This window comes from Syngnathus floridae, chromosome 15 (genome assembly GCF_059516105.1).
Source record: "Syngnathus floridae isolate MCC-2025c chromosome 15, RoL_Sflo_1.0, whole genome shotgun sequence".
Taxonomy (NCBI): Eukaryota; Metazoa; Chordata; class Actinopteri; order Syngnathiformes; family Syngnathidae; genus Syngnathus; species Syngnathus floridae.
Window position 1 is genome coordinate 4,462,553 of NC_142427.1, and position 22,075 is coordinate 4,484,627.

The window sequence follows — 22,075 nt, forward strand, 5'->3', positions numbered from 1 at the left end:
ATGCTGAGATATACACTATAGACGGCAGCCATATCAATCAATTAGGCTCCCTCTAAATCTTGATTGTTAATCTTACCACGACATTGCGGACATTTGTATGCTTCCAACTTTGTTTGGGGAGGATCCAGCATGACTATGCCCCAAATCACAAAGCAAAATCCATGCGGGCTTGCTTGAATGACTTTGGTGTAGAAGGACTCGAGAACCCTGACCTCAGCCTCATCAAACACATTTGGCAATCAACAACAACAGAGATTGCAAGACAGGCCCTCTTGTCCAACATCAGCATGTAGAGATAATCCTTTAAAGCATGAATATACCAATCCCACTAATGAGCTTAAGGTGTCAGCAGTAGCAGCTCTTAGGTGTTTGACACGCATACAAACACAAAGCCAAAACGCATCTTTAGCTGCTCTAATGCAGTTCTCTGGTAATTTGCCTTCACGGTCGTCACACTGTCGAAATGTAATGTGGATGCTAAAATGTTTATACACGGTGCTCATGTCATTCAATTATTTGTTTGTTTCCCAATCATTTCTGACTAGATGAGACAAGACTCGTGTCACCAATTGGCTGCATTTTCCTCTTTGTGAGGTGTTCTTGGTGTGACGAATCCTAATTGGTCAAAGGGAATACCTTCAGGGCGCTATTTACCCGATGCTGAGAATCGTGTCGCTCTAATTGGGTTTGCCCCGTAATCTGCTGCTGCGAAAGAGCCTCATGCATAAGCGGCATGGAAATCGTGTAATCCTTCGAATGAGCTGCCAACGTGTTTGATTTAATTAATCAGAAATTAGCTTCCAGCCTTGGAACACACTTGGCTGAAATTCTCAGTAGGAGGCTGGCAAGCCCTTGGATAGCTGCTTACACCGGCGATAAAAGAAGCGTGATTCATAAAATGTTTTTTCATGTCGTGGTTATTAGCATGGAGGTACTGTTTGTGTATCAATTGTGCATGCAGTTTGTAACCAAACACAATAAAGCAATACAACTATACCGTAGTCTGCCATTGCATATATTACTTGATTTCTTTTGATGCCAACAGATTCAGGATCTAGCAATTCGTTGCATCCAGAAGAACATCCAGAAAAACCGCGGTGTAAAAGACTGGCCATGGTGGAAGCTTTTCACGACTGTCCAGCCACTCATTAAGGTGCAGCTCACTGAGGACCAGATGCGGAGCAAAGATGTGAGCTAACTTGAATCCACTGCACTGACATGCACAAGATGACATGCTCTATTAGGTTAACACATAACATGACATGTTATACAATATTTGTTCTGTGCCTCAGGAGGAGATCCAGATGCACAAGTCTAAGCTGGAGAAGGTGGAGAAAGAGCGCACCGAGCTGAGACTGAACACCGATCGACTGGAGAGCAGGGTGGGTTGGCAGCCTGGGCTTCACAATACAAAAGACTATTTCAAGATGGTTGACACTTCCCAGATAAGATGACTAGAAAACAAAATGATAAATTATACATTGTATGGTTCGGCATGAACATTTTTAAGCAAATCATATACTACTTTTATTTACTTATTATACCATCTCATTGGTAACATAATGCAAATTGCCATAGATGGGCTAAAGGAATTCGGCTTACAGTACAAGTTACTAGAATTAGAACCCTTCAAAACAATTGTTACTTTAAAACAGAAGTTTGGGCTTTCCTGTACTTGGAAAAATCCCATAAAACATGATTGCTTAAAAACCCACAATATAGTCAGTGAGCAAAAGATGAACTGTAATATTGCGATGCTTCGTTCCATATTACAAAGTACAAGATGAGTAAGTTGATGATGTTATATGTGAACAGATTGCAGATTTGTTGGCAGAACTCGCTGATGAAAGGAGCACGAGTGAGTCAGCATCCCAGTTGCTTGAGAACGAGACGACAGAGAGACTACGCCTGGAGAAAGACATGAAGGATCTGCAGGCAAATACACGCAGTGATATTAAAAATATTTTTGCCATCAAAACTTTAAAGTCTAGAATAAATGTGCCATTCAGGCAAAGTTTGAAACCATGAAGAAACAAACGGAAGCACAGGAGATGGAGTTGACGGAAGCTCGGCTCATGAAAACTTCAGAGCTCAACGGGGAGTTGGAGGACGATGATGATGCCGGTTAGTTCAAACATGGAAAACTAAGTACAACACACTCAGTAGAGTGCAGCGTTGTTCCAATCTTATCTGCAGTCAGCGCAAAAATTGGACACCATGTTCACCTCCCACAAATGTCTAAAAGATTGTTCGGGTGTACCTAATTAAGTGTCTGTAGACAGCTTGAAAACTCTCACTTATTGTAATTGTCCCCAGTGGGATTCAGTAATGTTACTCGTTTCATAGGCGACATGACAGACATATTGCATAATGCTATTAAGTACGGTCTCCAAGTTTGGGATTTCACACTAGGGGATTAAAATGTTTTCTCCCAGGCATACAAGTAATGCCGGCCGCTGATTGGTCGTCACCTGCTGGGAAAGTGAGCTCTTACCGAGAGAAGATTGTCCACAAGGCAGATTTTTTTGCTCACCCCCCCAAACCAACCTCCGCAGACAAGCCATTACAGAACATATCAGAATTCTTCGATGAATGAGAACGTAATCGTTGAGATTTGAGCCGGTGGCCTTGTGAGATGTCATTATGCTATATATATGCTAATGAGCAGCGTTGATGGAGGAGCCACCACTGCCATGTGAAGGAGTGTCCCAAAAAATGATAAGGCTCGGAAATGAACCTAAACCTGAATGGCTGCCCGGACACGTGTCATAGTTCTGATTGCTCCCGACAGCTCCAGAATTAGGGTCGGCTAAGATTCATGCAAAGAGCCACTTAGCCACGTCTTCCTCTGACTGCCATTGTTGTCTGCTCGGGCCCGTGGCGCTCAGGTTTATCCGAGATTAGAGTGAAATGCGAGAGCAGCTTTGTGTCCTCCTGTCAAACATTTTGACCTCATAAAGTCAGGATTTGATAAAAAAAAAAAAAAAAGAGCATTTTATTTCATGAAATTCTTTTATTTCAGTCCTTCGATGTAATATAAAGTGTCTCCTGTACAATGTGCCACCTAATCCTCAGCATCAGTCATCATTGAGCTTTTGAGCCTTTTGCTTTTTGTTTACCACATGGCCTGCATCAAAAACAAATTATTTGGTCACATTTTGTTCTCCAGGGGGTGAGTGGCGCATAAAATACAACAGAGCCATTCGGGAACTAGACTTCACCAAAAAGAAACTCCAGCAAGAGTTTGATGACAAGCTGGAAACGGAGCAGCAGAGCAAACGACAGCTTGAGAGAAGGGCAAGCCGCTTTGTCATATTCAATCATTTACAAAGGCTAGATTTAATATTTGATCGTCTCAGCTTTGTATGTTTAAATCAAATGATAACGTTCATGCCACAGCTGGCCGATTTGAAGACAGACAATGAGGATGTGCAGCACTCTGCGCAGCAGGTGAAGAAGAAGTGCCAGAAGATGACGGCTGAGATGCAGGATACCCGACGTCATTTGGAGGGCCTCCAGAGCCGTAATCACGATTTGGAAAAGAAGCAGAGGAAGTCAGTTTTAACTCACCCCATCTTTGCTTTTCCGGATGTCTTTACATTTTGACACACAAAGCACCATTGCACACATTTAGCCACCGTTATCTACACTGATGAAGAAAAAGTAATATCATGCCATTCTTCCCCTAAACAGGCAGGTATTTCAGTTTAACTTGCTTCTGGTCAAATTGAAAGTCCCATGCAGACTCCCGCAAGCACGCACTTTTATTCTAACCACCAATCAATCACAGGGATGACTCATCACAGGCATACCAGTCACACTCACAGTATATATAGAGCGGTTCCAGGTAACAATTCTATCCACCTTATCACATTGCATGTTGTTTTGTCCTTGCAAGTTAGGATGTAACCGCCTCCCCCCTTCATTTGAATAGTGTCTAAATTGCTCTGGAATCTGCAGAATTACATTAGCTTAGAAAATGACTCAGACGTAGAGCACTCGAGAAGTTATCCCCTGCGGCTAATTGAAGATGCTCTGTGGGTGAAATTATTTTCAGTTGCGCTTCACCGGGGGAAAAATTACCGCGAGGCGAGTTGACAACATGAAACACTTGGCTTTTACATTCACTAACCATAAGTGTTTCTTGCCTCAACAACTAGAGAAAACATGCTGCACATTATCACAACCCAGTACCAAAACACCAGACAAGTGGAAGTGGAGAACACAAAAAAACTCAACATTTTAAAGGAAACTTGGAGTAGTTATAGCTAAAAGTCTGTAAATTCCTGATATTGTGGGAATTTATGGTAAAAAAAAAAAAATCTTGCTAATTTTTATACCTCATCGTAAACAATGTTGCAGATGACCAGATGCTGATATTGTTCCAATTTCCTTTGCGTGTGTCAGATTTGATCTTGAGCAGAACCAGGCCCAGGCTGAGGTACAAAGAGAAAAGAGTCTGAGGGAGAAGTTGGCTCGTGAGAAAGACACGATGGCGGCTGAGATTTTCAACATCCACCAGCAGCTTCAGGTTTACGGAACATATTCTACATACTGCCCGTCCTTTCTCTTTGTACGGCGCAAGCATTTATTCTTGTCTCCTTGGACCACAGGAAAAAGATGCCGACTTGTGTGCCGCCAACATGAAGGTGCAGCAGCTGGAGGCCGAATTGCAGGATCTCTCTTCACAGGAGTCCAAGGATGAAGCATCGCTGGCCAAGGTCAGGAAGCAGCTTCGTGAACTTGAGGCCAAGGTGAAAGACCAAGAGGAGGAACTAGATGAGCAGGCTGGTACCATCCAGATGCTAGAGCAGGTATATGATGAGATTGGGCAACCTTTCAACATGCCGTGCCACAGTTTTTTTATTTTTATTTATTTATTTTTTTAACTTGCTATATTATTCTCTGTGCGTCCTCTCTTCCTGAATGCAGGCTAAGCTGCGGCTTGAGATGGAGATGGAAAGGCAGCGACAGAGCCACTCAAAAGATATTGAGAGCAAAGATGAGGAGGTGGACGAGATCAGGCGGTCCTGCAGTAAGAAGGTAGCTCCCTCTCATTCTCACAGTCATGCACATATTCTCAAGAGGCTCGGAGCAACACCAAGAAGAATGCCTTTATAGTTGGGTGTCAAACTGCAGAGTTCTTTCTGATATCAGGTTTTATGCAAGACATCAAACATAAGACAGGCAAGAGCAGCGGTCCCCAGAGGACCGCTTTCATGTAAACAAACGTAAAAAAAAACAAAAAAAAAGAGAGAGAGAGACAGAGAGAGACAGACAGACAGACATTGCCACATATAGTATGAGCCCGACAAATGTTATGGTCTCTTAAAAGCTTTTTTTTTTCCTCTCAGAAGTTTTATTTACAAGTTGTTTTTTCATTTATTTTAATGTTAAAATAAGTTATAAAGTCCAAATGTAGCATTTGGCAAAAGGACTGACATATCTGATTCCAAGTTTGAAAAAACGCTAGAGATTACCACATGCGTGATTTTGTGTGTCGATTGTGTTTGCGATGTCCCGTCCATGCGTCTCTCAGCTGAAACAGATGGAGGTGCAGCTGGAGGAAGAATACGATGATAAGCAAAAAGTCTTGCGCGAGAGACGTGAGCTGGAGTCCAAACTGCTGAGCGCGCAGGAACAGGTTAGCCCCATTTGTCTCATCTTCATCCTGTCAGCACAGAGCCGTGTGTTAGCGTCTTGCCGTGCTCATGTGTGCGTGCGTGTGAAAGAGCTTTAATTTACTGCTGAATCTCGTCAGGTGCTGAGAGTTGTGTTCAAAGCAGACCGTTTTTATCAACACTGGGAATGTTTGTCTTTCAGGTAAGCCACAGGGACATGGAGAGTGAGAAGAAGCTGAGGAAAGACCTGAAGAGAACCAAAGTCCTGCTGGCTGATACCCAGATTATGTTAGACCACCTGAAGAGTAACGCCCCAAGCAAACGGGAGATCGCCCAGTTCAAAAATCAAGTATGCCGCTCCGAACACTCCATCATATACATTGGTAGATAAAATCAGAATCAGATCTGCGACCTTCTCGTTCTCACTCGTCACAGCTGGAGGAGTCCGAATTCACCTGTGCGGCTGCGGTCAAGGCCCGAAAGAGCATGGAGTTAGAGATTGAGGACTTGCATATCCAAATGGAGGACGTGGTGAAAGCCAAACTGTCGGTGAGTTAGTGACGCAACTTGAGGGCGTGATGGAGGACAACTTTATCGTGTTTCACTGCCAAGATGGCTTCAGGTTTACCTCACAATGACGGTAACGTGCGATACTGTACCGTTCTTGAAAAGGCACTCGGTTGTGCATATAAAAATAAAGCAATGCAACAATTCACTTTTTCAGTTAAAACAAGTCAAATGCAAATGAGAGAACTTGGCCTCTTTGTTTGCAGTTGAGCCTACACCAGTATCCGTGCATTATCACATTTTGGTGGGTTGTTAGAACAATGCGTGCCCTTTGGCATATATTTCATTTCTACAGTTTGTACTAATGGGTAAAATTGCCCCCCCAACCCCCCTTTGCTCATTAATAGCTGCCACATAGTGACGCTGGCTGCATTTTCAACATGTTGACAGAGGTTTTTGTGTCTCAGGGGGCGTTGCTTGTTAATTGCTGTGTATATGTCAAGGGCACGTCTTGGAAATGTTTCACATTAACGAAAGTATTTGGAGAGCTGGAACCACCCTAGAGGATGAACTTGCGGACATTGGCAGCAATCTGCTCTGGCTGCACATTTGGCAGCCTAAATGAGCTCATTGATTATCTTCAATTGGTCTCATCGTCCTGCCAGTAGTACTTCCACTTTCACTAATGGTCATTTATCGTATCTCACGAATACGTCCTATTTCAGCTCCCTTCCCTTTTTTTTTGTGTGGTGGATCAGTTGGAGGAGCAAGTGAGCCGCCTTCAGAGAGAAAAGAATGATCTGCAGTCTCGCACGGAGGAAGACCAGGAGGACATGAATGAACTGATGAAGAAACACAAAGCTGCAGTCGCCCAGGTAACCGAGCCCCCCCACCCCCACCCCAGCTTGCTAAAATCCATCAATGACACTCAGTCCGGATTTATGCATGCGTGTGCTTTTTGAATCAGGTTGTGCAACATGTTTTTCTGTATTCCTCATATGTACATCCCAAACGATGACTGAATTTATGTAAATTAGTCTGCCAGAGATTTAGGTCGGATCAGTGACCTGGAGGCGCAGCTTGAGGAGGCTGCAAAGGAGAAGCAGGAGATTCAAGAAAAGGTACACACACCCGACTGCCTTCTTATGAGATAAATTAAACTCAAGTAGAAGGGTAGTCATCCTAAAATGTTCATACTTCCCATGTATGTAAGATATGTCTGTATGTAAGATGTAAGTTAGGCTTTTGAACATCAAATATTTGGGTATTCCTCACAATATCAAATTGCATCCATAATCCAGAGGATTTTGCTTCTGAATAATATTTTTTAGCGCCCATCAGTACATAGAATAGCTGACCTGCCTCAACTCCTAGTCAGTCAATAGTCGAGCAGCATAACCATATCAGCTCTTGGTATTAGCCTGGTAGGTCCTGGTTGAGTCTTTATTATATTCACAGTGTATTCTCGCCTGCCTTTTCTGCAGTGGTCTTTGTAAAAGCACCGCAGCCCATCTCGGGGCTGAATGAGGCTCCACTGTGTATTTGAAAATTGTTATTTTGTAGATGTTTACAGCTTGTAAACCTGAAGCGACCACATCATTCAATGTGGCTTTATATTCTGGGGTGGCTCATTCTATTACTATACAGTCTGCTATGTAAATATCCAGGCTCAGCATGCGTTGACATGCATTGATATGTTAAACAGAATGATAATTGTGCTTTTTGTGCATATAGCACAAGTTATTGGTTATACAATCCTTTTGACTGAGAATGCTGTCCAGACAAGGTACCTAAAAGTACATTCCTCTATCTCAAGATATCAGCTAACATTTTGAGCACTGGGACTCAGGAAATAAAATATTTTTAGAGTTTGTGTTGCTGCCAGCCAACAGTTACTGTGTCAATTACATTAGTTCGACAAGTACCACCAAAAACACAGCTTTGATTTAAGCCCAAATAAGTATTTGAGCGTAAAAAAGCAATAGTTTTCATTATAAAAAGCTAAAGCAACAAATAAAACTAAAGGACCAAAGAGCAAAAACTACGGAACGATGTGTACCAAACAGGTTTCAACAATATAGAGATGAGTCGAACCTATTTGTAATTTACCAAATAAAAACTTGAAGCGCTACAACGACTGGTTGATCACAAGGAACAAAGCACATTTGATGGGTGGGATTCCTACCAGGAACAAAAAAAACAAGAATGAGTCTAAATTAGAGCAAAACAAATTGCACACAGTCAACATGAACAGAAAGAATGATCCAGCACCATTCAGGTGTGCTGCCTTAAAACAGGTGCTTGATTACAGAAAAGAAAAATACTTTATTAATGATTCAATGAAAGTGTCTCACTTTTTTTTAATTCTCTTCTATTTTTATTAATTATTCCATGGATCACGCAAAAGAGCGTGCATACAACACTTTGAGAATTCCTGATCTAAGCTCAAGCCATACCTGTGCAAAAACCTCGCTCCACGTTCTTCCCTGCAAAGCCCACCCATGAGGATTATTTTCACCGGGAGCTGTGGGCATGTCAGAGACACCGATAGCCATCTTACGCATTTGACCTTGAAGTAGTTATCTCTTCCCCAGTAAAAGGACAATCTGACTTCTTAAATAAAAATCCAAGCAGAACTAAAAAAACAAAAACAGCTCGTTTCAGATGAAAAGTCACTCATTAAGTGGCCGTTGTGCCTTTTGGGTTATATTGTGAGGGCTCTTTGCTTCTTTGATCAGTCAAAATGATTCAAGTGAAAGAAATGGACATTGATTGCACCATTAAGTGACTTTCCCTGCAGCCATCACGATCATATTAAATAAATTTGAATGTCCTCCATTTTATAAAAAAAAAAAAGACTACCATTGATTGATGGAGTGCTGCTGCTACCGCATGTATGATGACTATAATGCAGGTTAATACATGAATACAAAAGACATTATTCGAGACTTTATTCTGTATTCATTTTAAAGAGTAAAGCAAAAATTGGCATTGAAAGTGCTGTGTGTCGCTACGAATGCGCATATGTGTGTTTGTGTGTTCTTCGCACAGCTCCATTCGCTGCAGAGTCAGCTGGAGTTTCAGGAACAATCCATGGTTGAAAAGTCTCTTGTGAGCCGTCAAGAAGCCAAGATCCGTGAGCTGGAAACCAAATTGGAGTATGAGAGGACGCAGATCAAACGTTTCGAGGTCAGACATTCCTTAAATACACATCCAACATGACATTTTCATTCAAGAGGTCGCAGGATCAGACAAATTATGAAAAAAGGTGCGACTTATGTATATTTCGAAAAATTCCGTAACCAACACGGTTCTGCTTTTATCGTTTGTTTGCTGAACTGCTACTTTACTTCCCAGACAACCTGACTAAATTCTCCCACCTCTCCCTTAGAGCTTGGTTTCTCGTCTAAAGGAGAATCTTGAGAAGATGTCAGAGGAAAGGAACCAACACATTGCTGCAGAGAACAGAGAGAAGGAGCAGAATAAGCGGATGCAGAGACAAATAAGGGACATGAAAGAAGAAATGGCTGGCGTATCCAAAAAAGAGGCTGAGGCGAGTCGAAAGAAACACGAGCTGGTAGGTGTCGGGGCACTTTGGGATAATATGATTGTCCTCAGAACCGAAGAGGAAATGACTTCTTTAGCGTCAATTCACCAGGAAATGGACATTGAGAGCTTAGAGGCAGCAAATCAGAGCTTACAAGTGGATCTCAAACTGGCCTTTAAGAGGATAGGTGACCTGCAAGCTGCTATCGAGGACGAAATGGAGAGTGATGACAACGACGACTTAATCAACAGGTATAAAATACAGATTTAATTGTTTTGCGATTGATACGATATGTGTCACCTTGGTATATTCCAAATTTATTCAGAACACTTTAGTCTAACATTGTGTTGAATGAAATGATTCCTAATGAGCGCACAGATTTCTTTTTTTCCTTCCAACCTGTCAATCATAACTTATTTTTTGTCTCCGGCAGTGATTTCTTTTAAACCGAGGTTGTAATTCTGGGTCATGCCTCACTCTGCCTGACCTGGTTTAATACTGTTGTATGCTGCAGATCCTTTGTATATGTTTGAGTCAGATAAATGAATAGAGAGCTTTACAAGGCAGAAAGATAAAACAAAAGGAAACGTGAAGTATTTGAGAAGAAAGGCCGGTAACAGATTTACAGTGCATAATGATTGTATTGCTGTAAGCATATCTCACCTGTTCTTTTTTTCTCTGTTTTCTTGTTCCTGTTTTGGCGTCATCCGCACTTTCCCTGCAGTTTGCAAGACATGGTGACAAAGTATCAGAAAAGAAAGAACAAAACGTGAGAGCGGAACAAGCATTCTTTGTGTGTGTGTGTGTGCGCGTGTGTGTGTGTGTGCGTGTGCGTGTGCGTGTGTGTGTGTGTGTGTGTGTGTGTGTGTGTGTGTGTGTGTGTGTGTGTGTGCGTGTCTCATAGTGGTTGTTTTTACACTTTTTTGTTGTTGTTGAGAAAACAATGCAGTATGTTACACTGAGAAATACCAGCATTTTGATATATTCACTGCAACTTGTGCAACAATATCATTTACATGCAGGTTTTTGCCACATCTTTCAAATTAAAATAGAATTACCGCATTTTTCAGACTACATGGTGCATTTATAATCCTTTACATTTTCTAAAAAAATCAATAGTGCATCTTATATTTTGGTATTGAATTGAAGCCAAATAATATTTGTAGTGCTGGTTTGTTTACCTTGATGTACAGTAATGTGCCACATAACCCGGTGTCCCTTATGGACAGAAAAATACGGTATATGGATATTATATGTGGGAATAACAACTCAAACAAGATGTGTCAAAACGTTTTCTGGAATACTGCATTGTTATCTTCTAGATTTTTTTTTTCTTTCAATAAATCCAGTGTGGTGTAATTGCACTGCATCGTACTGGTCATATGAAGCTAAATAAGGTTAACAGAATGATAGACACGCCTTTTGAAGCATTTATACACCCCTGCCAACGATAACAATAACAAACAGGCTGTTAATGTCACTCAAAATTAAGCATGGATACCTCAAGCTAGGAAGTCACGGTCCAGGCACGATGAATAAACGGTATGACGTGCAGGACACTCGAGTCAATGTAATCCATCCGTCAATATGTCTCGTAATTAACTCAAAAGTTATGGTGCTGAAGTGGTAATATTGAGGCGTATGTGATTTGAGGCTGAGTTTGAGTATTTGTGACAAAGATTTACAAGCAGCCAAGGCTGATTGTCAGAAGGCATTAACGTTCACGTTGAGATTCTTGGGGCTTGTTTGTATCCGTAGGCCTCGGGAGCGGTTAGCAAGAAGTGCAAGGCCAAGGACAAATCGCTTCTGACATCATTTGTGCAACACACCTTTTTTCCCACATTGCTTGGATTTTATAGTGGGACATTAGTCATTATCTTATTTCTTTGTTTTATTTAGCATGCAGTGTAGACGAGAAAAAGAATGGCAATTTAAATTTAACTCAGAATTAAGCTTGCGCACCTCTCTCGCATTACAAAACAGATTTTCAGCACAGACCTCTCAAAATAGGGACAGAACACTTTGTTCTGAAAAGAAAAATGGCTGAATTTGTGACAGGGGGCACGGTGACATTGATGATGGATTTTTTCTCGATGACTGTTAGGACACCTGATAAAGCTTACCAGCATATCATCTTACATCATCATGAATAATGTTTTCTCCTCACAATCAGCAAATACGCCAAGATGGATCATCTTGTCACTTTTATTTATAGTTAGGTGTCCCTACACTATGGATGAAGTACATATATTAGCATTTAGTGAAAAGAAGACACTGTCCATGGACGAAACACAATGAATCCATGGCTATGAATGATATTGAAGATGAAACTATTTATCAAACCTTTCTACCAGCAACCATTAAGCAAGTTATATAGTAGCACATTATATTTTTGGAGTTTTAGACATTTTAGTATTGAATAACAAAGACATATTGAAGTTCCGCCGTATTAATCCTCGGTATTGGGTGAACCCAAGTTCAATTAATTATATAAGGAACAAAGATTTTTTTTTCAGATTAAATTTAGGTGCAAATCATTGCAAGGACAAACTCAGACAATGGAGATGGTGAATGGCAACTACCCGTTAAGTATCCATTGAGCAATATATAGTTCAAGTTGGTATTGTGCCTGGCCGTTCAATTTGATTTAATTTTGAGCGGTGGGTGGCCACTTGTCAGGCTATAAAGCATTTCAAGTTACTAAATACTCTTCTAGCTGTCTACTAAATAGAGTAGATTATTTTGGTGTCAACATTTTTCTCCGGGAGCAGAGATCCAAAAAATATTCGTTGAGTGTCTGCGCTAGAATAGTTACCCAAAATTCACCATTGCATTTAAAAGAATGGATGACAGCTGTCTGAGCAGGTGGAATCTATCTCACCCCCAACTCTGATCCACAGGTCTCGATATTGATTATGTCAAGTGTACATTAGGAGTTTTTGATGATCATGGCTCTGCTTCATTACAAGCACCAGAAACGGGTGACATGCTAGCAGCCAGCAGCCAAACAAGTGGATTATCCCGCCAAGGGCTTGATCTGCATTCTGCTCGTATGATACATGTGCTTTGACTAGAGTATGTTGAGTAATGGCATGAGATTTATGCTTCTTCAGTCTGCACTGCAATGCATCAAACTAACCTCCAAAGTGGCCATTCATTACACAGCATTATGTAATCTATGTGATTGCATTGCATAAATATTCATTGAACAAGTCGTTTTATCTTTTACTTGTGAGTAATTCCAACCTATCGCATTTCGACAGAAAGCAGACTAAAGGAGGAACCAAGTTGACTGATTTGTTAAATAGTCATTTGTTCATCAAGTGGCGATAAGAAGAAGACATTTTTAGAATGGATATAATTTGTTTTATTGTGCTAGTGCTTCTCAATAACATCCCTCTTTGTTCTCTCAGTGGGCAAGAGACAGACACAGATTCTGAGGTGGAGGATCGTGTGGATGGGGTTAAGTCTTGGCTCTCCAAGAACAAAGCCTCCTCCAAGCCCCAGTCGGACGAGGGAAGTCTGAAGTGTGCCAGGTTAGTGATTCCTCCTCTCATCCTCTTACCTCATCACAGATAACCACATGGATCCCTGAGATAGAGCAGTGATAAGGGCTATATTGAGCAGTGCGCATGGTTACTGAAGAACCTCTGTCACACTCGCTATATAGTACCGTGCGTGAGTCTTTGGCCACCAGTCGATATGTTTTAGCAATGCTATAATGACCATATCGAATTTCATTCTCACTCACAGTGCAATCCTCCAAACTGTTAACCAAGACAAATTGTATCCATAATTTTAGTAGGTAACATCATGTAAACATTCTGGAGTTCTTCCTTGTCCTTACATTCAACATATTCCTCTCAACTGTGTCTCTCCTACTGTTTTACTATGTTCAAACAAAAGCTATGAATAGATTCTTTACTCTTTGTTGGATAATCTGGTTGAAAACAGATGAACGAATTATGGCAACAAAAAAAAAACATTCCTTGAACAATAACTAACTAGAGTCTTTAAAATGCCCAAGATTACCTGAGGCAAAAAAAGAATAGGGTAATTTATGCGATGAGGTGTCATTGCTCTCCTTTCCAGTAATCTCTCTAATGACAGCAGCCGGAATGGCGAAGTGGCTGCTGTCAAATTTATTGAAGTGGCCCCTGGCCAGTTGGCGCTTCTGTTAAATGATGCCTCTGCTTCCATAGATCTTTTCACTTGTTGACTCTCGCCGCACTGCCCACAAAGCCATAGTGTACGCAAACAGCAATAGCTAGAGGGAGAGGGCCTCCAAAGGACAAAAAGAACGTGACAAATTATCGGTGTCATCCGACTTTACAGATTAGCATCAGCACTCCAGATCTCATTATACAAATTTCTTTGCCTTAACAGACATGCAGATTTTATTTATGTCATTCATATATTCCAATACCTTGTAGATATGCAGCAAATGTGGATGCCAAAGATGTGAAGGAGGGTAAGGAGAAGACAAGTGATGGAAGTCAGGATGGCAAAGACATAGAGCAGAACAGGTCAGTGTCTGTCATGAGCTCCCTGAGCTACCGGAAGCGTTCCAACCTTAAAGACTCCATCGGAGGGACAGGCGATGAGAACTCCCTCTTTAGCGCTCTCAAAGAACAGCCTGACGCCCCTGACCACACCTCCATTCGCAAAGCCAAGTCCAAGTCTGGAGATCTCCAGGAGGACTGGAAGAAGAACCAAGCTCAGGAAGATTTGGATGACAAAGCCTCCGTTATTTCCTCGGCCTATTCCGAAGCCACTAGCAGGGCGAGGAAGGGTTTGGAGTCACGGTGGACTTCGCGTAGCAGCCCTGAATTTGATAAAGACTCCACTATCTCCTCTATAGCTCCCAGCAGGATATCCACCAGGAGGACGATGTTAGATGACAACGACGACATCAAGTCCACCATCAGCAGCGTGAGTCGCAGCAGCCCTCGATCGCTACATCGTAGCAGCTCCTGGAAAGATGACAAGCGAAGCAGTTCTCGCCTGTCCCTCGCTCGTAGTTGCGGCCTCAGCGAGTTTGGCGTGCATGTCGATGATGATGACAATGACGATGGCCAAAGTGTTGCTTTTTCTGAAAGAAGGCCTTCCCCATACAGTCCTCGCTCCACCGCACGTAGTTTCTCGACCCCAGCCCGAGCTCGCTCTTCAGATGGAAACCCACCAGATACGTCTGACATCAAGCCTGTCACGCACCGAAATTACTTGGACCCCGACTTGGAGGCCGCTATTAACGAGGTTCTCAGCTTCAAACCTATTAAGTTCAAGCGTAGCAAGCTTGAGTCCAGTGATGAGGAAGCAGAAGAGAAGAACGGACAAGCAAGCAAGGAGGGAAGGAAGATGGAAGCCGATGAAGTGCTTGGGTGCAGTAAATCCAGCTTGCTTCGCTCCGCATCCGGTTCTGTTCTGGACTACGGCAATCGTCCTTCTAGCATCTTAAGTACCAGCTCCCACAGTCGCAAAGACAAAAAAAGCAAAATCACTCAATCCGACGACTCCTCTTCAGACGATCGTCAAAGCAGGAAGAGCTCAAGGCGAAAGAAGGGCAAAAAGTCCAAGAAGAGATCCAAGAAAAAGGAAAGCGAGTCAGAAAATTCCTCTTCATCTTCAGAATCGTCTGAATCCTCCTCGTCTGACTCCTCCTCGTCTGACTCCACGGTCTCATACCGCAGCTCCAATAGTGTTAAAAAGAGCCTGAAACAGCTGTCCGATGATGAAAAGGGAGATGCAAGTGGTGGAACGCCCAGCAAGAAGAATAGCAAGCGGAAACAAAAGAAGATGGATAACTTGATGATGAAGTACCTATACAGGCCCGACAGTGACTGATGGCAACAAATGAAGGTGATGCTTGGTGTGACAATAACCCCGAAACTGGATCACTCACCAAGCAGGCTAACTTACTAATGGCTGTGTTCTCATATTTTTTCCGAAAACACTAACTTATATCATTCAAACCCGGCGACGCTCCAACTAAGATTTGGTGCACCGGATTTGGAAGAACAGTCAGCGCATGAGGCAGGAGCACTTTGCAATGCAAAAGGCATGCTCATTTTCTGCTTTGGTGTTACCAAAGACCCAAATCACAAGAGAAAATAGCCTCAGAGCTTACAGTTGTCAAGTCACGCCACCCACGCATATTGGCCAATATGTAGCACTTATTTGTTTTGCAGCAACAGCTAAACCAGAAAAGCAATCAACACTTTGGAGACTTGCCCCCGCCCACCTCCCCAAATCAAATTGAGATGATCTCATTTCTTCTAACGCTTTTCAAAGGTGTCAGCCAAGATTAGGGTAATTTATAAAACAGTGCCATGATTTTGGGGAATTAATGTCGAAGAAGCACGTAGCCTCCACTTGGAAAATAGTGAAACTACAATTACTGTAACGGTCGAATTGGACAATGCATGCCTCACGATAGCATGATAGTACCTTTCTCACAAGCTATCAAAATTAAATTAACTACCGTATTTTTCGGGCTATACCAGTACCAGTACTTCAGTATTTGGAAACTTCTTAATCCTTTCAAGTGAAGGACATCTAAGAATAATAATCTTGTATTTTACGGTAAGCAAAAGCGAAGTGACTTGCAAGCAAGCCGTAACATACCGGAATACCTCTTGTTTGTTCAGTACTAACAATACAACCTGATTCATATGCATTGACCTTTACAGCCCTCCTGTGTCCAGGCGACATGTGACCCCTGGCAAATCCGATGAAGAGGACAAGGTGGACTTAAACAAAGACAGGCAGCTGCCGAGGCCGCGCTACGGCGAGAGCGCGTCATAACAGTAACCTGGGTCACCTTGTGCTCTCACACACAGAGTAGGGATGCAATCCAACAGAGAAAAGCAATTTTGGTTCCTTTAATTTGTGTCATATTTGTTCTTCATCGTGAAAGCGAGTTTGCTTCCGAGGCTTATGTCTGCTCACCTTTTATGTGATGCTTGAGAAAGTTAAGTGAAGCTGAGATATTTGGGGGAAAAGGGTTTCCGCCATTTCTGTTTTTTAAAGGGCTGCTCTTCAGGCAAATTTAAGCACTCCTCTGCACTTGCCGTCTATTCAGCCCTGCCAAGAGGATTTAGATAAGCCTGCTCTGGATGGACTTCTCCAAGAAAGTCTGACCAACTTTTAAGACTCCTCTTATCTCTTTTCATATTAACGGGTGGCTCGCTCAATAGGAAGTATTCAGGCCTCTTGAAATTAATTACCATAAATTACAATTTACATCGAAATGTCAGAGCAGTTAAACTAATTAGATAATTGGAGACAAATGATCAACAGTTGATGATGTGATTTCTAATTTAAAAACTAACCAAGCAGTTGTTGTACTCCAATTATCTTTGTATTTATTCAGCGGTAAAATGTTCCTTATAAGTGGAGTCACTCTTATATCAAGACATAATTAGCTTTATAAGGGAAATTATATGTCACTGGTTTGTATTCTACATAGATTTCTAGAATGTTAAAACATGCAATTGTCAGACAGAAACTACAGTAAATTGTGGTCCACATTTGGACATTATTAATTTGCTACTTGTTATGAAGTTGAAGAGATTAATTATAAAGACAAGCTTGTACCTGTTGAAATAAGTTTAGAATCTTACCAAGCTCACATTTGTTGACACCAGTGTTAATGTGCAGAGTATTTTTTTTGATCTATGAAACTCAAGTTTGACGATTTTTTTTCTTAGTTTATTTATTTTGAGCCCTTTAAATGAGAGAATATGGTTACTCAGTTTGTAGGAATATACTATATATTTTTAGTTTATTTATTTTGACCATTGTGAAGCCCTCAAAATGAGATGATATGGTTGTTGAGTTTGTCGGAATAAAACAATAGTCAACTCTACAATTTATTACGCCAGAATTTGGATCCATTTAATGAAAAAGCAGAATTGTAAAATAGAACTAGTACATATGCATGCAATTGTTTAGAGAGTGGATATTTTTATTTTGGGCCTTCTGATTGTGAGGAAGTACATGCAAACTACAGTCTGTTCTCAAAAAAAAAAAAATGCCATGAGTTGAATAGCTTCCCAGAAAAACCTAATCTGCATTTCATGTCTTATTTCTTTCTTCTTTGCACTGCACATAAATATTAATACAGAAACAGACAACTTTGATGTCGGTGATCCCAAATATGTGTAAGTGAGAACATTTACTGATGTTATTACATATACTACTTGAGCAGTCTGGTCCGGTTTCATTTTTGGAATGTATCGTTATTTTTCAAATGACCTTTTTCTAGGAAATAAATAAACTGTTACAAAATCAACGGCAGCTTCGGGTGTCATGCCATTTTGATTCACCCCATCATGAAAGTGGAAGAATAGCGGGTCCGAAATGAGATTTAAGTTCCGGATGCACTTAATTAAATTTAGCTACGACCCCGAGTATCTTCTCGGCGTACGCATCGGCTTTTCTCAGGAGACTCGAGGAAACAAACACTTCATGGAAATGAATGAAGTAGAGCTGCAGGGAATGCAGACTGTTGTTGTTGTTCACGTTATCACTGAACATTTTAATATGTAGAGCGCACAGCTCTGCCGTGCAAACTAAGCTGGAGGCAAATTAAGGAAAGCAAAGAGTTCCTCCTCCCCATCAATCTTCATCCTTATAGAGTTTACAGCGAGTCGACTGAAATAGATTGATGGTTTGTCGAATCACCACCTTGCTGGATAGTCACGCTCAGTATGTTTTGCTGGGGTGAAAAAAAAAAAAATCTTATTTATCCAAGCAATCTCTAATCCCCATTCCGACACAACCTGTCCTTCACTCTGCCCGAGAGCTTTTGATGCAATTTCACCTCGCTTGTGTGCACCCTCTGGGTGGCTGCTTAAAGGCTTTCCATTTAGTGGCAGATTAAATTTGGCTTCTGATTTGACTTATTTCGCTCTCTAACACTTTCCCAAACCGCTGGAGCAGGAAGTCATTAGCCTGGCAAAGCTGAGCAGGTCTGTGCTTATGGAACAAAGCCTCTCTCTTATGCTATAAGATATATAAGTCTACACGACGCTGCTCAAATGCCAGTTTTGCTCATCCTTAATCACTTTTTCCACCTTTTTTGTGACGTATAACTTGGGCAGTGCAATTAGGAAACATCCACTGCTTTCAGATTGAGAGATTTGGTCACTCATACTGCCCCTCCGCTGCATAAACAGTGACGCCACACGGCATTATTTGACTGTTTGCTTTGAAGTAGAACATTGAGGCATTCGCTTGCCGTACATGCTTTACATGTCACGCGTAATTTACATGCAGCTATGTCCTTCCCTGACATAAATGGAAATTACTTGTCTCTTCCAATAAAACCCTGTACCACTCTGGACAAGTATGCACCTTTTAGAATTACAAAGAAGCTGGAGAGCAGCCAAGCCGAGTCAGATTTTCAAATATAACAGCAAGACAGTTGTCGCATCTCTGTTTGCAAAGCATCTCCATATTGACCTTGGGCGGAGGCGGGAAAGATGAGTGGGGGGTATAGGAAAAGGGGAGAATTTGTTTAAGCGGTTATTCCGTTTTCATGAGGGTGGCCCATGTTTTGATGGATACCTGCCGCCAATAAGGCGATGATTGGAGGGACCGGGATGATGTCTGCCGGGAACAGGTGAGGAGGCTGCATTCATTTGCAATTCTGAGATGAAAAAAAAAAACAACTACGCTGCCGAGCGCACTGCTCGGGTGCCTCTCTTTGTTTGCACATATCATTTCCACTCTAATGAACACCGCACAGTAGCAAGCCCTTGTAACGAGGCTGAAAAAGCCAGCCTCAAACATTGTTTACATTTTGCATAGGCCTTCACAGAGCCGGGGGAACAATGCAGTCATTTTCCTCCCTCTGTGTGGAAGCCACCATCAAAGTCAATCACACCTTTAGCTGTGGCAAATCTTTGATATTTTTATACTTTGTGCACCTACTCTTATGGAAGCACGGTGTGAATCTTGAAAACAAATAGCTGGAAAACGCTTGGCCCCGGGAAGAGTTCTATGTTGAAATTATTGCTTTAGCGTTACAATGAGCCAAGGTTGCAGAAGACTCCGGGGTGTTCAAAAGAGAAAGTTACCGCTTTTGTCACTGCTTCGTGTTTCTGTTTGTTAAAAGTGAAGACTTAAGATCTAACAGAATGGTCCGCAATTGGGGGGATTGTAAGGGAGTGGAAATGGCTTTTGCTCTAAGCTCTTCCGAGTGGTATTAAAAAGATCACTCACCTGGCTTGACAAAAAAAAAGTAGTCGCTGAAATGTGTGCTCATTAACTGTGTGTTTCACCCTTTGCTTTAAAGCCCTCGACTGGAAACACACTTTGGGCTTTTGCCAAGATAAATGGATGATTCCAATTAGTTATGAAGAAACCTGAAAACAATCACAGTAACCTTGCACTAGCAAATTAAATTTCCACTTAATGCCAATTTGTATGGAATACAGTAACTCAACTGAATTAGGATCTTTGAATCTGGCTCTTCAATTTTTTGTTGTTGTTTTTTGGCCAATTTTTAGTTCCGGCATCTCACCCTACACCGAATGCAAACTCGACATAATTATATTTTGATAAGCTTTTATTTTTTTTTATATGTTTTTTATTTATAAGGCAGCAGTAAAAGAGTGGAATGCACTTTACTATATTTACAACTCCAAAGTTAATTGACCAAATACTTTGGACTATGTTATTTATAAGATCCAAAATTTTTAGTGGAATACCCTCAAATCCCGTATCCTGGTGCATGGAGACAATAATTAATTATACAGAATACATTGCAGCAATCCCTACTTAATTATCATAAAAACAAGTTCGTATGAGTTTTAACCAAAGCTGATTACGATGATTATATGGTTATGTAGTCGTGAGATGCCAGGTGCTAAACTTGCAGTTTCATCTGACCTTTTGTGTTCACAGACATGCATTATTTCCTGCAGTCTAGCTGTATTTCTAATGAGCCTTGACTCTCCAGATCCCAATTCCAATCCGGGTGTCCTGCTGTTGCTGAAAGCTGTTGCCAAACATCCAGTTGTGCTTAATTCTGCATGTTTGGCACATGAGCCAGCCTCCTGCTCCCAGAGATGCTATAAGATGACTGGTACAAACAGCTCTTTGTGGTAAAATCTTTAAATCCTCATTTTTATTGGTGGTTTGTTGTTGATTAAAAAAAGAAAAAAAAGTATTTTGTTCAAGTAAATGACACATATTTTACCGGTGTCTACCACTGCAGACATTTGGGGCATGTTCCTGAGCTGGAGCCAAGTGCTTGGCAGCTTGGTGGTCACCAAAATTCCAGAGGTAGCAAGTAGCAGAGCCGTAAATGCAAAGATAGCAGGACTTAATCATGCATTTTACTGCAAAATTTACAGGGATGTCTCCCAGAGCAGATGGCATGTCTGGAGTGACTCCAAACACCAATATAATAACATGACACCAGGACTTCCAAATTTAGAGCAGAGATCCAAAATTGGTCACTGAATATGTAAAAATGTAAGCGATATATTTTCGAATCAACATTTTAAATTATGTTTAACTTCTCATTTCAGTCATGAATAGCTTTGCAAGCAAGATTTGATCCCGGAATATACAAATGTTAATGTAACTTTGGTGAAATTTGGGAACCGTTTTTGAATGTCAAGCTGCAGAGAGTTAGATAACCCCCAAGCAGTTATTCGCAGAGTCAGAACCAAGCAAGGTATTGAAAAGAAATGATCAAATGATGAGTAGAAATCCAAATATGCGTGAAGTGTTAAAGTAGTTCCTTAAGCCCAAGGCAGAGATTGACAGTGGGACATTTCAGGAGCCTGACCGGGTAGCGGTGAGCCTGCTGACATTCGCTGTTTCATTTTGCCGTCTCCATCTCACTGTGCTTGCGAGTCTGAGTGATGAGATACTGACATTTACAATCTCAGCATTGAAGTGAGACCAAGCATGTCAGTGACAGTCAGTCTTAGTCATCACATGGTGAGTTCTTTTGATTTTTTTTTTGTAATTTTCACACGTCCACAATTACGACGACGATATATAGTATCTGTGTGCATGCGCTTGTGCACGTGACGAGCCAAGTGTCCATCTTATAAGACGTAAAGTGGATCCGAGGGAAGCTCTGCCCCTGGCTCGTCCCTCAAGGGATCGGCTGAAAGCGCTCAAAGTGGCTGCCATAAAATTGAGCAGCCCGGCTGATGAATGGCCTCTGACATGATATAGGACTGCTGGCTTCTTCCCTCAGGTCTTTTACAGGTTGTGTTTAGTCAAGTGACCTCAGCCTCTTGTTCATCCCCCGAGTCCTAATCTGCTGTCCGAGTGTAAATATGATCCATTGCACAGCGTGGTTGAACCGGAGCCCTGGAACAAGGCTGAGTAAATCTACCAGATTTGTTTGAACCAATGATGACAAATCCTCTTC

General features: G+C 41.6%; 1 protein-coding gene across 8 annotated transcripts in view; it reads left to right on the forward strand.

Annotated features, from left to right (window-relative positions):
* LOC148385962 (unconventional myosin-XVIIIa-like) overlaps positions 1-17,968 on the forward strand; it is a 43,802-nt gene extending 25,834 nt beyond the window's left edge. For 4 of the 8 annotated variants that reach the window (XM_088398857.1, XM_088398850.1, XM_088398853.1 and 1 more), the window contains 21 exons: positions 1,046-1,189; positions 1,293-1,382; positions 1,816-1,935; positions 2,010-2,124; positions 3,170-3,297; positions 3,400-3,554; positions 4,408-4,531; positions 4,614-4,814; positions 4,933-5,043; positions 5,540-5,644; positions 5,824-5,970; positions 6,057-6,170; positions 6,887-7,003; positions 7,166-7,249; positions 9,180-9,317; positions 9,520-9,705; positions 9,787-9,926; positions 10,400-10,444; positions 13,089-13,211; positions 14,109-15,534; positions 16,365-16,493. In XM_088398857.1, the coding sequence (XP_088254983.1) occupies positions 1,046-1,189; positions 1,293-1,382; positions 1,816-1,935; positions 2,010-2,124; positions 3,170-3,297; positions 3,400-3,554; positions 4,408-4,531; positions 4,614-4,814; positions 4,933-5,043; positions 5,540-5,644; positions 5,824-5,970; positions 6,057-6,170; positions 6,887-7,003; positions 7,166-7,249; positions 9,180-9,317; positions 9,520-9,705; positions 9,787-9,926; positions 10,400-10,444; positions 13,089-13,211; positions 14,109-15,519 (3,798 nt within the window). In that variant the 3' untranslated portion in view covers positions 15,520-15,534; positions 16,365-16,493. Of the gene's footprint in view, positions 1-1,045; positions 1,190-1,292; positions 1,383-1,815; positions 1,936-2,009; positions 2,125-3,169; positions 3,298-3,399; positions 3,555-4,407; positions 4,532-4,613; positions 4,815-4,932; positions 5,044-5,539; positions 5,645-5,823; positions 5,971-6,056; positions 6,171-6,886; positions 7,004-7,165; positions 7,250-9,179; positions 9,318-9,519; positions 9,706-9,786; positions 9,927-10,399; positions 10,445-13,088; positions 13,212-14,108; positions 15,535-16,364 lie in introns of all 8 variants that reach the window. The other 4 variants (XM_088398854.1, XM_088398855.1, XM_088398852.1 and 1 more) reach the window with 4 other exon arrangements.
* The last annotated feature ends 4,107 nt before the right edge of the window (positions 17,969-22,075 follow it).